Source organism: Ovis aries, chromosome Y (genome assembly GCF_016772045.2).
Source record: "Ovis aries strain OAR_USU_Benz2616 breed Rambouillet chromosome Y, ARS-UI_Ramb_v3.0, whole genome shotgun sequence".
NCBI classification, from domain to species: Eukaryota; Metazoa; Chordata; class Mammalia; order Artiodactyla; family Bovidae; genus Ovis; species Ovis aries.
Window position 1 is genome coordinate 4,812,420 of NC_082741.1, and position 15,347 is coordinate 4,827,766.

Sequence of the window (15,347 nt, forward strand, 5' to 3'; positions counted from 1 at the left end):
TCATTCTCGAGGCCTGTCTGCCAAGGGACCTCGGAACCCTTTCTTGTGGCCGAGTCCCTGAAAGCGATCAAGATCACAACAGCGGTGCCTGTCCTGGGCTTCACACGCCCCTCAGAGCCCCAGGGAATCTCAGGGCACCATTGCTAATTTGAAGCTTGGAAAGGGCTGAATTCGGGGTCCAGCTCAGGAGTCAGGCTGTTCTCAATTAAATTCTATTTGCCACTTTGTCAAAGGACTGGAAGCTTTCTTTTCTTGTGAATGGAAAGAAAGTGAGTCACTTTTTTTTTAACCTGTGAAAGCGTTAGTTGCTCAGTCGTGTCTGACGCTTTGTGACCCCATGGACTGTAGCCCGCCAGGCTCCTCTGTCCATGGGATTCTCCAGGCAAGAATACTGTAGTGGGTTGCCTTACCCTCTTCCAGGGGATCTTCCCTGAATCAGGGATTGAACCCAGGTCTTCCTCACTGCAGGCAGACTCTTTACCTTCTGAGCCACCAGAGGAGCCCCCTGTTAAGCTGTGATTCTACATAAAAATGTTTCAAAGGTAAATAGTGCGCTCCATAGCACTTTGTATGAGAATGACAAAGCCATCCTGCAACTTAGTAAGTCACAGACATCTTTGCGGTTTAGCCGTAACTCTCTTAAAGTTTGGGCTTCCCTGATGGCTCAGCTGTTAAAGAATCCGCCTGCAATGCAGGAGACCTCGGTTGGGAAGATCCCCTGGAGAAGGAAATGACAACCCACTCCAGTGTTCTGGCCTGGAGAATCCCATGGCCTGTATATAGTCCATGGGGTCACAACTGAGCGACTTTCACTTTCTCTCAAATTTTGAAGCATCATTTAAACCGAATTCAAATGATTGTTCCCATCAATACGTAGAATACTTTTGTTTTTGAAAAAAAATGCTGCCTGTAGTTTCCCTGCGTTCTAACTGTAAAGGTTAATAATTGCTTCCTCTGGTCACTGAATCTCAATTGTAGTTGAGTTTAAGATTCCGATTCCGTGGTGGTCAAACTCTTTATCTGTGACAAAGAGAGAAAACAACCTTTTCCAGAGTGCACTGGGATTTTAACCATAAACGAAAAAAATTTTTTAACTCAAAAGATTTTTAGTAGCAAAAAGGTTTTTTTAACTGAAAAGATTTTTAGTAGTATATGGAGAAATCCCAGATGAAATACGTCATCAAAATTAATTTGAAAAACAAGATTAAACAGGTGTATTAGAAATGCAGGTGACGGTAGGTGCCTCCTTTCTGTTGAAATGACACCTTTGACTGTGGATTCCTGGTTTCCTGGTGAACCGCAGAACAGACCCTGAACTAAGGCTTCGTATCTTATAAACCTAGGCTTTTCCAGGCGGCACAGTGGTAAAGAATCTTCCTGCCAATGCAGGAGATGTAAGGGATGCAGGTTCAGTCCCCGGGTCAGGAAGATCCCCTGGAGGAGGGCACGGCTCCACTATATTCTTGCCTGGAAAATTCCGAGGACATAAGAGCCTGGCACGTGCAATAAAATGCATTTGAGCAAACCCAGAGTGGTCTAACAAAATTGTACGAGCATGCACAACGTTTCTTTTTTATAGAAAGGTTTTAAAAATCCAGATTGGGCGAGATAAAGGCAGACACCTCAATGGCACGCCAAACAAATCTTCAGAAAAATTACTTCTTAAGTCTACACTTGTCCGAGCTACGTGTCTGCTCCCTGTGAGAATGCTTAATGTTTATTTACTGACTGGTCCTTAAACCTGTGTGTATGCATGCTCAGTCGCTCAGTCATGTCCAATTTTGTGCGACCCCATGGACTATAGCCCACCAGGCTCGTCTGTCCATGGGATTCTCCAGGTGAGAATACTGGAGTGGGTTGCCATGCCCTCCTTCAGGGAATATTTACCCTTACTCGCCCTCGAATATACTTGTCTGGGGTCAGGGGCTTTTTGGGGGAGAATGTGGACATCTGTGCTAATTGTCTTCTGATGTCCATTAATTTATTTTGCATTTGGATCTGTGGGTGAGCACTCAGTACGTGCAATTACAAAACCACCGTTTCCATGACACAAACAGATGATCAGAGTGAATTAAGTAGGTGTGTGATGCTTTCTAGGGGCCAGTCTCTATGGTTTTCTATAAAAAAAGCTTGAAGAATAAAGCAGGAAAGGACATTTCCAGTCTGAACCTAACTTCATCTGGTTTATTGGGAAATCCCATGGGCAGAGGAGCTTGGTAGGCTGCAGCCCATGGGGTCGCAAAGAGTCGGACACGACTGAGCGACTTCACTTTCACTTTTCACTTTCATGCATTGGAGAAGGAAATGGCAACCCACTCCAGTGTTCTTGCCTGGAGAATCCCAGGGACGGGGGAGCCTGGTGGGCTACCGTCTGTGGGGTCGCACAGAGTCGGACACGACTGAAGTGACTTAGCAGCAGCATACACATCAACTCTGTTTTCACCTGCCACCTTTTTCTGCCCAGGATGCAGTTTCTAGACCTCTATCAGAGCCAGCTCTCAGAAAGTCGTAGTGTCGTAAGATAAACAGTAAATCAATAATTTTACAATTATTTGTTTGTAAATCAATTTTTGTTTTTCTAACATTTTAACATTGACTATTTAGTCATTGGAAGAGACCCTGATGCTGGGAAAGATTGAAGGCAGGAGAAGAAGGGGACGACAGAGGATGAGATGGCTGGATGGCATCACCAACTCAAGGGACATGAGTTTGAGCAAGCTCCAGGAGTTGGTGATGGACAGGGAGGCCTGGGGTGCCGCAGTCCATGGGGTCGCAAAGAGTCAGACACGACTGAGCGACTGAACTGAGCTGAACTGAACAGCAACAAATGGATCACAACACTTACATTTTTTAAACTTTTTTATTTTATTTATTTCGAATGCCCTGAGTCTTTGTTGCTGTGTGTGTGTGGGGACGGTACTTTCTCTAAGTGTGGTGCATGGGCTTGTCATTGTGGGGGCCTCTCTCACTGTGGGCTCTTGGGCCCACAGCTTCAGTGGTTGCAGCTTTCGGGCTCCCCCTAGAGGCGAGGTCCAAAAAAAAAATCAGTTTTTGCATTATAACAGCCAGTGTTCTTGCCTGGAGAATCCCAGGGATGGGGAGCCTGGTGGGCTGCCGTCTATGGGGTCACACAGAGTCGGACATGACTGAAGTGACTTAGCAGCTTAGCAGCTATTGCATAATCACCTTTGTCTTTTCCTCCTTGGCAGTTAGATAACAACTTGTGTTTTCTTGCTTTTTCTTTTTTAGCTATGATGCTTACTCTTTTTTGAGCCTTAAGTGTGATAAATCCAGTCCATCCATAACTGAGTCTCTGCCTTCTTGAAGCACCCAGAGGGTGGTTTTCCATGCATGCTTTCTTTGGGGGTGACTATAACAACCCTGTTCCCACCACACTGCCTTCTCTGCTTGTCCCACCACAGGCACGTCTATCTGGAAGGCCTTTTTCTTCACCCCCAAGTTCTCCCCCGAGGGCGCCAACGGATGCTTTCCCACCCACCTGTGTTTCTGTCACGGGCAGTACGTCACCTACCACGACCCGCCCCTGCTGTTTGAGATTTCCAGAGACCCCCGGGAGAGAAACCCGTTAACCCCGACATCGGAGCCGCGGTTCCAGGAGATCCTGGAGGCCATGCAGGAGGCGGCAGCCCGCCACACCCGAACCCTTCAGGACGTCCCCAACCAGCTGTCGCTGGGGAACCTGATCTGGAAGCCGTGGCTGCAGCTGTGCTGCTCGTCATGGGGGCTGTCCTGCCAGTGTGACCGGGAGGATCAGGATGGGAGACAGAGTCTTTAGCCGTTATCGGCAGCGTCTGGGGGTGCACAGGGTGGGGGGGCCACCCTGCCGGCATCAGGGATGAACGCCCAGGATCGACCCTGGGGGAGGCAGCCCTGGCCGCCTCCCTCCTCCCCACGCACCTGGAGGCTCCATCAAGACCCCCTTCCACACACACACACACACACACACACACACACACACACACCTGTCCACCACCCCCCCGCCCCGGGGAGGAGGGGAATCAACGTTTGCAATAAACAGAGACACAGATGTTATTTACATCTTCCGAGGCCAGTTGTTCACGTGGACGGATGACTGGGCCATGAGTGTCCAACATCTGTGCAGTGGAGGGCAGGAAAGGGCGCAGGTGAGCTGCTGACCTCTCAGACAGCGTGATCCACAGCTGAAGGCGTCGCTTACTCCACAGCTGACTTGATGCACCGGCCACCAAGATTTCCCCTAGAGAGCATCGCGTGACAGTGAATCAAATGTTAAGTGTTGATTGAAATCTAACACGTGCCCCTTTTTTACCCTGCGTAAAAGAGCATCTTGCCCAATCACGGATGATGGTTAAGTTGCCGTCTTCTGGTTTCTGAAAGGCGATTATTGTCAGTATTATTTGCAAATACGTATGAAACACTCTTCACACTATCCATGTTTGTACGTGGATATGTGTCTTTCTTTGAGAAGTCTGCAATGTTTAGAAGCTCCTCACTGCTGAAGGAGAAGCAACAGAGACTTGCAGCTGTGGTTTGTGCGACCGCCTTTTGGTGAGCTCTCAGCGAATGTCGAAGCTGAGACACCTCTCTCCTGTCTGAGTGTTTCCAGCCCGTCATTTGTAGCACGCTGTTTGGCTTCTGCTGTCCCTTGGGTGAACAGCATTTCTGAACCAAGAGTCCAACTTCAGAGATTCTGCAGTCCGAGAAATCCCCTCTAACAGTTAGATTCAGAATTATTGGCGTGTGAAATGTATGCTATTTCACAGGGGTTGGGGGTTTGGGGTGGGGGAGACACAAGCCATCAGACATAAGCAGTCAATGACCCACACCCACAAAAACTTGAGCAATCAGACAGTCCACGACCCATACCCGTGAAGACATGAGCAATCAGACATAAGCAGTCCACGACCCATACCCACGAAGACACGAGCCATCAGACATAAGCAGTCCACGACCCATACCCACGAAGACACGAGCCATCAGACATAAGCAGTCCACGACCCATACCCACGAAGACACGAGCCATCAGACATAAGCAGTCCACGACCCTTACTCACGAAGACACAGCAGTCAGACATAAGCAGTCTATGACCCATACCCGTGACATCTCGATGCCGAATTTCATAACTAGAGAATGGTGGTTCATGCCCGTCCTTGTGTTTTGTTGGCCTGACCCTGCAGGTAAGCAATATCTGTGCCTTGTGTTGGTCGTGACATGCACGATTCCGTTTGAATTGCATTTCCTGCGACCTCAGGAATGCAGGGATGAGGCCTAACGGGGTCATTTAGGAGACTGGGAGACAGGGGCCACAGGTGGAGAGAGTTCCCAAGTCCGGACCACCAGCCCCTTCTGGGCAAAGAGTTCCCCTGAGTGGAGAACACCTAGGTGACCTTCAGACACTATACGCGCTCCCCCGATATGGTGAGGATTCGTTCAGTCATCTGTACACGGGAGCTGTGGTCCCGCTACCTCTCTTTCATTTCTGTAGCGAACATGTCTCAGCGTCTGTCTGCTCCTGGGTCAGGGGTTTTCTCGATCCCATGGGAGTGCGGGTCAGTGGAATACTCTGTCCCCTCTGGACGTGAGGACCCTGCCATCCAGGCACTTTGGAGAAAAATGTGTGTAAGCGTGTCTCCAGCTCTCCGACTGGTCTCTGCCTTCCCGTCTTTGTCCCTGCCGAACAGTGTCTAAGTTCCGACAGCATCTCTGGAGCGCCTCCTTACGGTCTGCTATTTCAGAATTTTTTTAAATTAATTAATTTATTTCTCTTGGAGGATAATGACGTCACCATATCGTGGTGGTCTTTGCTGTACATCCACATGAATCGGTCACAGGTGACCATGTGTCCCCTCATCCTGAACTGCCCCTCCCACATCCCTCCCCACTCCATCCCTCTGGGTTGTCCCAGAGCACTGGCTTTGAGTGCCCAGCCCAGCTTCATGCATTAGCTTTCCCTGGTCATCTCTTTCTCATATGGTAATATACGTGTTTCCATGCTGTCCTCTCAAATCATCCCACCCTCCCCTTCTCCCACAGAGTCCAAAAGTCTGTTCTGTACATCTCTGTCTCCTTTGTTGCCCTGCATGTAGGATCGTTGATACCATCTTTCTAAGTTCCGTATAAATGTGTTAATATACAGTGTTTGTCTTTTTCTTTCTGACTTACTTCACTTGGCACATATACACAGTGGAATATTACTCACCTGTAAAAAAGGAATGCATTTCAGTGAGGTCTAATGAGGTGGATGAACCAGGAGCCTGTTATTTCAGATTGCAAATCTTTCTCTGTCTTAAAAAAAAAAAAAAAGACAAATGGTTCCTTCCGCCTCCCTGGGAATGGTTCAGAGTTGGAAAGCAAGCGGGATTCTTTCTCTTAATTCAGATTTCTCATTCCAGAAATTTGCCAAAAGCGTGTCATGTTGTTTTCGGAAATACTGTCATGAAAGAATGCATGAGCGTGTTACTGGTGGGTTAGAATTATTGCTGTTATCAGGCAAAACCTATCTAAAGCCACTGTTACCAACTTACGTGCTAAAAGATGACCATATTTGCTCAGAGTTGGACACACTCAACGCACGTGGATTTTACAAGACATTTTATGATGTCAGAACGTTGTGTTTGAGGCTGAAATCAGTGGAAGGACTTTTGCAGATGTTGTTAATGCACAGCTTTGTATAGCACTGATTGTTTAATCTGTACACGGGTAACAGCCCACAAAGGATACATTTACCTCTAGACTCAGAATCAGCTTTGAAGTATTTGCCTCAAAATAACTTAGATCTCCATTATGTCTCAGTGCATCTGAAAATCAGGTTTCTTTGTAATAATCATAATTACCATTTACCACTTGAAAGTTTGGCTTGGAATGCACAACAGGAAATTTGAATTGCCACTGGTGTGATCTCTTGTATGTCCTGCTCTTTGTGGGTTTTAAAGCTTTAAACAAATTCTTTCTGGAAAAAAAATATATATCATTATATTTCTAGCATTTCACAGACATTAAAAGCTTAAGCTAACGGTGACCTATTGGCAGGCATGATTTGACAACATCATTAATGAGGTGTGAAAAGCACAATTGTAACCTGTGTATCAGAGGTGATGAAGGTTTCAGAAAGGGGCACAGATGTCCGGTGGCCCTGAAGGACATCCACGGAAGAAGCGGGCAACGTGTTTGTCACGTGTCTGAACGATGGAATCTGTGACATGATCGCATCTATGAAGGTTTCCCAGAACCTTATTGTCATGTTAACTTCAAATGAAAATAAAGTTTTCCTTGGCAATTAAAAATTCTCTCCTGCTTGGTTTTCCATGGGGCTCAATTCAGCAAGTGTGCGGAGTGTTCAGTCAGTCAAGAGTCTGCGGGCAATGCGGGAGACCTGGGTTCCATCCCGGGGTTGGGAAGATCCCCTGGAGAAGGAAATAGCAACCCACTCCAGTGTTCTTGTCTGGAGAATCCCATGGCCAGAGGAGCCTGGAGGGGTGTTTGCTATGTCTGGGGTATGACCTTAAGTAATGGGGAATGGGGTTTCAGTTCATTAAATCTCCACGGAATGTCAGAGGCTCTGGGGAGATGTGGGGAGTACATGGATGGATGAGAAATAGTAATAATAATAACAAATAAGGTAGCTCCTGAGATTCATGATTAGAAGTCAGTGTGGACGCCCTGGCCATCTCTTGGGTTCCAAGGCTTGCATGTTGCTACAGCTGTTGGTCAGTTTCCAATGAAAGGCTTGTAGTAAATTCAATGGGATCATAGTTATAAAGTGCCTGGCATGTTATAAGTCCTAAGAAAGTGTTAGCTGTCTTTACAGCCTTGCTTATATTTATCTGCAAGTGTTTTTTAGTACAAAAAAAAATTGTAGAAAAATGCAGCATTCACACTACTGAAGAGAAAGAATCACTTTTAACCTGACCATCAAGCAGAAAATACCTTAAGTATTTCTGAGTATATCTTTGAGACTTTATACACACAATCTCTGGAGTTCCCTGGTGGCTCAGACGGTAAAAGCATCTGCCTACAATGCAGGAGACCCGGGTTCAATCCCTGGGTTGGGAAGATCCCCCTGGAGAAGGAAATGGCGCCCCAGTCCAGTACTCTTGCCTGGAAAATCCCATGGACAGAGCAGCCTGGTGGGCTATAATCCATGAGGTCGCAGAGAGTCGGACACGACTGAGCAACTTCACTTTCACTCTCTTTCACTTTCACACACAATCACATTACACACCCACACAGATGTATGTTACAGAAATGAATTATAACCAGTTGTATTATAATCATTTTTTTTCCCCACGTAACTCCTTTGTAACCATCTCCATGATACCAAGAATATATTCAGTCCATGGTTTTGATTGATTTGATAATAAAAAAATTTCCAATGAATATGTTTTTATAAATATGAACTTTGAGTTGCCTATTGAAATTGATGTCGTTAAAGCATCTGCCTGCAATGCGGGAGACGTGGGTTCGATTCCTGGGTCGGGAAGATCCCCTGGAGAAGGAAATGGCAACCCACTCTAGTACTCTTGCCTGGAGAACCCCATGGACAGAGGAGCCTGGTGGGCTACAGTCCACAGGGTCGCAAAGAGTCAGACACGACTGAGCGACTTCACTTTCAAATGTAACACGGGGTGCAAGACGCAGCCACACACGAAGATCTGGCATAGGCTTGGGTGGGCGGGACCCCTCTGTAACTGCGTGTGAAGCAGAAACTGTCTCATGTGTCATCGCGGTACTGGGTACCGGGCAAGAAGATTTTCTCTGCTTTCTTTTATCTTCGGGGCCACTGAGGCAGTCAGGCCCAGCCAGGACGTTTCCCGCAGCGTGCTCCGTTTGTAGCTACTGAATGCAGACTGTCCAGGTAATGACTCTGAGATGGTCCTCAGGGGGAGGTGATTCCATGATGGTGGTGAAATAGCCGGGATCTGCTGAGTCACCAGCTGGGGCAGCTCCAGAGAAACCACGGTTTCCCCGATCGACAGAAGACTGAGACTGGAACAGCATGTAACCTTTTCTGGGGCCTTCCCGGGTGGTCCAGTGGCCAAGTCTTCGAGTTCCCAGTGCAGGGGGTCCTGGGTTTGATCCCCGGTCCGGGAACTAGAATCCCGCATGCCACAGCTAAACAATCCAGCCTCGCCGCAGTGAAGACAGAAGACCCCGCATGCTGTCACCAGGACCCAGTGCAGCCAGATAAAGAGAGAGATATATATAGAAAGATCTGCTCTTTTTATTTTGAAGACACTGAGATTTGGAGGTTGTCAGTGTAGCAGCACCTGGAGTTCCCTATCTCAACTAATACACTATCTGGGTTTCCCTGGTGGCTCAGCTGTTAAAGAATCCACCTGCAATGCAGCAGACCTGGGTTCCATCCCTGTGTCGGGAAGACACCCTGGAGGAGGGCATAGCAACCCGCTCCAGCGTTCTTGCCTGGAGAATCCCATGGATGGAGGAGCCCGGCGGGCTACAGTCCATGGGGTCACAGAGACTCGGTCACGACTGAGCGGCTAAGCATGCCGGCACGGTCGTATTATATAAACCTGACACTCTTGTGAGAATGTTTTGGATTGCAAAAAGTTGTCTTTCCCCAATTTACTGGTGTTGCCCTGAATAGAAGCCTATGCACGAATTTTTCTTTTTAATTTTGACTTTATGATGGGAACGATGCTCAACATGAGATCTGCCCTCCTAGATTTTGCTGGAGGGGATGCAGTCTTCTTAACCACAGGCACAGAGATGTACAGGAGATCTGTTCCTTCTGCATAACTGAAACTTTGTATCTGTTGATAGAAAGTCCCCCTTCTCCTCACCCCTCCAGCCCCTTCAGTTCAGTCCCTCAGTCCTGTCCGACTCATTGCGACCCCATGGACTGCAGCACGCCAGGCTTCCAACCCCTTGGCAAACCGTAATTCTGCTCTCTGCCTCTGTGGGTTTCCTCATACACATGGGACCACGCAGTGTCTGTCCTTAGTTCACTTAGCATCTGCCCCCTAAGATTCATCCATGTTGTTGTTGACTGCAAGATTTCCCTCATTTTTAAAGTTCAAGTCTGTCTATTATTTTTTTTTTAAAAAAAAGGCAACTAGTCTTGGCAAGGTTGTCGGGAAGTTATAACCCTCTACACTATTGGTGGGAATGCAAAATGATGTCGCTGCTGTGAAAAACGGTGTGGGTGTGTGTTCAGTCAGTTTCCTTGTGTCTGAGTCTTTCTGACCCCGTGGACTGTAGCCCGCCAGGCTCCTCTGTCCATGGGACCCTCCAAACCAGCATACTGCAGTGGGTTGCCGTGCCCTCCTCCAGGGGAATCTTCCCAACCCTGGGATTGAACCTGAGTCTCCTGGATCTCCTGATCCTGACCGAGGGATGGAACTCGAGTCTCCTGCATCTCCTGAACTGCGGGTGGATTCTTTACCGCTGAGCCGCCAGGGAAGCCCCCCAAAAACATTATGGAGGCTCCTCAAGACATTAAAAAATAGAACTACCTTATGATCCAGCCTTCTCCCTTCTGGGGGATTTTGCCCCCAAATTGAAATCAGGACCTCAAAGAGATGGCTGCACAACCATGCTCATTGCAACATTATTCATAGTATGAGCTGGTGTAGACAGAATCTTTAATGTCACTGAAAGATGAATTGACAAGGATGTATGGAATATGCCGTGATTCTTTAAAGGCCTTCAACCCTTAGAAGGTGGGAGTTCAGTTCAGTCGCTCAGTCCTGTCTGACTCTTTGCAACCCCAAAGAAGGTGGGAAAGACAAACTTAAACATGTATTATGCGTTACCACCACCTGCCTACGGCCCAGAATGGAGAACTGATTCTGCAACCACTGTCTCAGTGAGTGAGAAACACAGTTGGATTCTTTACATAACTGACAGTTTGATGATTAATTAAACATCGAGATTCTTTCTCATGGTGGCATATGACTTGCTTCATTGATTACAGGAAGATAGCAGATTTCAAAAGATATTGCCTATGCCTAGGAGAGATTGCTGTGATTTCTAATAGCAAATCTAATGAGTATATATTTTTTAAAAGATTCATTTTGCTTCAGAGTGGTGTCCCATCTCTTGTCAAATATCCTTTAATTCTCCTTGGATGTGTGTGTCAGTCGCTCAGGTGTGTCCAATTCTTTGCGACCCCATGGACCATAGCCTGCCAAGCTCCTCTGTCCATGGAATTTTCCAGGCAGAATACTGGAGTAGATTTGCCATTTCCTACTCTGTAATGAATGCATTTTTAAAAAGCTTTTTTTAAAAACTTTATATGGCAGTGTCATGGGGTCGCTGAGGGTCGGATACAACTGAGCGACTTCACTTTCACTTTTCACTTTCATGAATTGAAGAAGGACATGGCAACCCACTCCAGTGTTCTTGCCTGGAGAATCCCAGGGACGGCAGAGCCTGGTGGGCTGCCCGTCTATGGGGTCACAGAGAGTTGGACACGACTGAAGTGACTTAGCAGCAGCAGCAGCATTGAGGTGTAGCCAGTTGACAATGTTGTGATAGTTTAGGGTGAACCAAAGGGACTCAGTCATTTTTTATAAAATATTCTAGTTAGCAAAATATTCAAATTTGGTCCTGTCCAAAATGTTCATAAGACATTTGATTCGTATCAAAAGTTCCTTGTGAAATTTCCTTCTTTCATTTTTGGCTGTGCAGGGTCTTCCTGGCTGCCTGCAGCCTTGCTCTGGTTGCAGAGGTTGGGGGTGGTACTCTCTAGTTGTGGCGCAGAAGCTTCTTATTGCATGGACTTCTCTCACTGTGGAACACAAGCTCTAGGTACACACGGACTTCAGGAGTGTGGCTTAGTTGCTACCCAGGATGTGGGATCTTCCTGGACCAGGGATTGGACCGGTGTCCCCTGCAAACTGGCAGGTGAATTCTTAACCGCTGGACCACCAGGGCAGCCCTCAAAAAGGTTCTTGATGTTTGGTTATCTTCAGTCCTTTTCAAAATGCCCATGGAGACTTCTCGGTCCACACCAAAAGGTCCTTGATGTTTTGTCCCATCCAAAATCGTTTGGCGTGGCACACCTGCTTGTGGACATTTTCGATAGGACTGAATTTCAAGAACTTTTTGGTGTGGACCAGACGTCTTCTGGACCAAATGTCTGATGCACCAAATGCCTGATGCAAGTTTTAGACAGGACCAGGTATCCTGCAGGGAATATTGTTTTTTTAATGCCTTGCAAACCTAATCACTTTTGAAAATACCTTCAAAAATATTTCCTGGCCTATGTGAGAGTCCAGTGAATGTCATATTTTAGTTTTTGTTGATCGGATTTTGTCCTTAGGAAAAAAGATCAGAAGATGACGTAATGTGTTTACGACAACTTCTTTCAGCAACCTTTGAAATAGTGCCATGTAGCTTGTGTTTAATAGATCCAATTAAACCACAAGATGCCTGTTTCCTGTGCTTCCCTTCGAAAGTCAGCATCGAAAACATTCAGTTTACGCAGAGCATCAGTTCCGTGTGAAAATCTGAGGAGCATTTTGCAGCCAGACTGGAAAGCAGCGTCCTGTAGTGCCTCTCAGCAAAGGTGACAAGTGCCGTATGAAAAGGTTGGGAGAAGTTGAGTTTCAGATAATTCCGAAAAGGGCACTCGTGGCATTTCATCAAAAGCGTCGGGTCGGTGACTGCTGAGAGAGAGAGTCATCAGACAGCTCATCCGTTAGAGCTTGTATCAGGGAGACGTGTTCCCAGCTGTGCCATCAGAAGCAGAGATAAGTGAGTTTCCGGAGCATGTTTCGTCGCCCTGAAGGTGAAGTGGGAAAAGGTCCCAGGGCCCACGCGTTGCTCTGATAGGCTGGCCTGTGGAATGAAGTTTGGTTCGACTCCTTCCTCCCAGGCCTGATTCCAAGTGCTTCTGTGGGTTCATGGACTTGGAATCTTCACTACATCTCTATCAGGGGCTTCCCAGCTGGTGCTGGTCGTAAAGAATCCACCTGCAATTCAGGAGACACGAGTTCGATCCCGGGTTCCGGAAGATTCCCCTAGAGAAGGGCATGGCAACCCACTCCAGTCTTCTTGCCTGGAGAGTCCCATGGACAGAGGAGCCTGGTGGGCTACAGTTGATGGGGGTCACAAAGAGTCAGACACGACTGAAGACTTAGCATGCACGCACACACATCTCTTATCAGATGTTATGATTCTCTTGTTACAGATGGGGAAACATGCAAAAAACAGGATGTAAATATGCTTTATGCTCAGATTTATGCTGTGATGTTTTCGTTTAAAAAAATGAATGGATAGATTTTCAGTCTTCATGTGTGTTTCCATGTCTGTGTTGCTCACTGCACAACTCCGGGGGTGACAAGCACACTCCACCATAGGAAGCGCTGTTTCCTCTGTTTGTTCAGTGCGCAACCTGAGCCACCATACGTGGCAGCCTTGGTTAGATTGCGGTGTAGAGAGAGCTGGATATGTAAGTCATCGATAGAACTTGTTATTTTGATTGGCCTGACAGTGAAGGCTGGAGAGCATTGTGTGAACTCAACCCAGGCGTCGAATCCGTGAGCTAACATATAGACCTGGGGCACTTCCCGAGTGAAGGAGACGGTGTGATGAGGGTCCTGCTCATTAAGACGGAGATCAGATTGGTGGAGCTGGCTTATTGCATCCAAGGAAATAGGCATGTGGTTTTGTGTGTGTGTGTTGATTCTGATACAGCCAGCAGCGTGTTGATTTCTAAAGACCTGTGGCTTGCTCTGTGGTCCTCAGACGTACTGACCTTGTGTGTTGGGAGAAATGTCCCTTGTTAGTTGGAACCGCAGGGCCTGTTGCTAGGAGAGGAATTTCCAGCATCTCAGATAGAGGTTGGGCCCCTGATTGAAGGTGACACCAAGCAGAGCCTCAGAGGGCCCACAGTGACCATCTAGGGTGAAAGTGTTACTCACTCACTTCTGGCCGACTCTTTGCGACGCCGTGGACTGGAGCCCTCCAGGCTCCTCTGTACACATGAGGTTGTCCAGGCAAGAATATGGAGTGGGATGCCATTTCCTTCTCCAGGGGATCTTCGCGACCCAGGGCTTGAACCGAGGTCTCCTGCATTGCAGGCATTTTTCCTACCATCTGAGCCGCCGTCTAGGGTGAGCCAGGAACAATGCATCAAGCACTCAGTCTTTCCTTGAGTGCCCGAGGGTTTAAATGTCATCACTGCCTCCTGAAGTGTGTTCTTTTTGACTGACTTACGCCACCCCTCTCTTTCTGTAGAGGAAGAATGATTAAATTTTGCTGAATATTTCATCTCTCATTTTTACCCCCTTAGAGATTATGTCCTAAGGAATCTTGGGGCGTTTTGGACACTGGAATAGTTGAGGCTTACGCAGGCTTAGAAAGATATTTTAGGTTGTTAGAGGAGAAGAAAAATGAGAATGGCTTTGGGCCAGGAGGACAAAACAAACAAATTTTTTAAAAACACAGAAATTAACATTTAGGTTGACTGTATCTTCAGAAATGTACACATGTCCTAACCTTTCCTGCATGTACATCATGGAGGTAAATAAACAAATAAATAAATCACTGGGTAACATGTTACATCGCATGGAAACTTAGCAAGGACTGTACAAAGTCAGTGCCTCTGCTTTAACGATAACAACAAACCCTACATTGCGTGCCCTTTTCAATGTGTTCAAAATGTTTAACCTCCTTTAATTGCGTGTTAAAATTTTTTGACACTGTGTTTAAAGTAAAAAGAACACATAGTCAAAGCAGTGATATTTATTTGCATCCTAATATTATTAGTTTAAATGCCAGTAAACCCCCTTCTGACCTTTTATCCTTTGTATTGTCTGCCCTTTTTATTTTCAGCCCAAGACTGTTCAGTGACTTCTGGTGCAAAAAAAAAAAAAAATATTGTATATAGTGGTATTGTTTTCCCATGGCGATATTTTAAAGGGCAACTCATGTGAGGGGAAAAAAAAAAATATTTAAAGCCATATTGTGCAATTTCCATGACAGCAATGTTAGAGGTTTTCCGGGACTAAAAATGTTTCTGCCCGTGTATAGTTGCTTAAATTCTACAAGGATGACAATTCAAAGAGAACGGCCAAGCGGAAATGAGAGAGTGATTTAACGTCTTCCGGCAGGAGAGGGAGAGGAAGATTAGTGTCGGACGTCGAAGCAAAGCTTAATCATCCCCGCTTCTGTTTATGGCGCATTTCTCTTAAAAGATGATAAACTAGAGGTCGGAGGACCGAAGTTGCCACGGGTCGCAGCGTGGCAATTACCCTGTAATCGTCCGTCTTCGGTGACCCTAGAGAATGCATGAGGAAGCGCTTGATGAATGCTCCTGTCCACACAACTGCTTCACGCCGGGGCAGACAGAGGAGCCAGGATCTCTGACCTTCACCCTCAG

General features: G+C 46.8%; 1 protein-coding gene and 1 non-coding gene across 5 annotated transcripts in view; both read left to right on the forward strand.

Moving 5' to 3' along the window:
- Positions 1–15,347, forward strand: part of LOC101118590 (steroid sulfatase) — a 227,089-nt gene that overhangs the window by 150,429 nt on the left and 61,313 nt on the right. For 3 of the 4 annotated variants that reach the window (XM_027963559.3, XM_042242173.2, XM_042242174.2), the window contains exon 11: positions 3,423–7,284. The exons of the other annotated variant lie outside the window; for it this stretch is intronic. In XM_027963559.3, coding sequence (XP_027819360.3) covers positions 3,423–3,796 — 374 coding nt within the window. In that variant the 3' untranslated portion in view covers positions 3,797–7,284. Of the gene's footprint in view, positions 1–3,422; positions 7,285–15,347 lie in introns of those variants that run through there. 4 annotated transcript variants of the gene reach the window in all.
- TRNAC-ACA (transfer RNA cysteine (anticodon ACA)) lies at positions 7,981–8,053 on the forward strand. The gene has a single exon. It is a non-coding gene; the product is annotated as a tRNA-Cys (tRNA).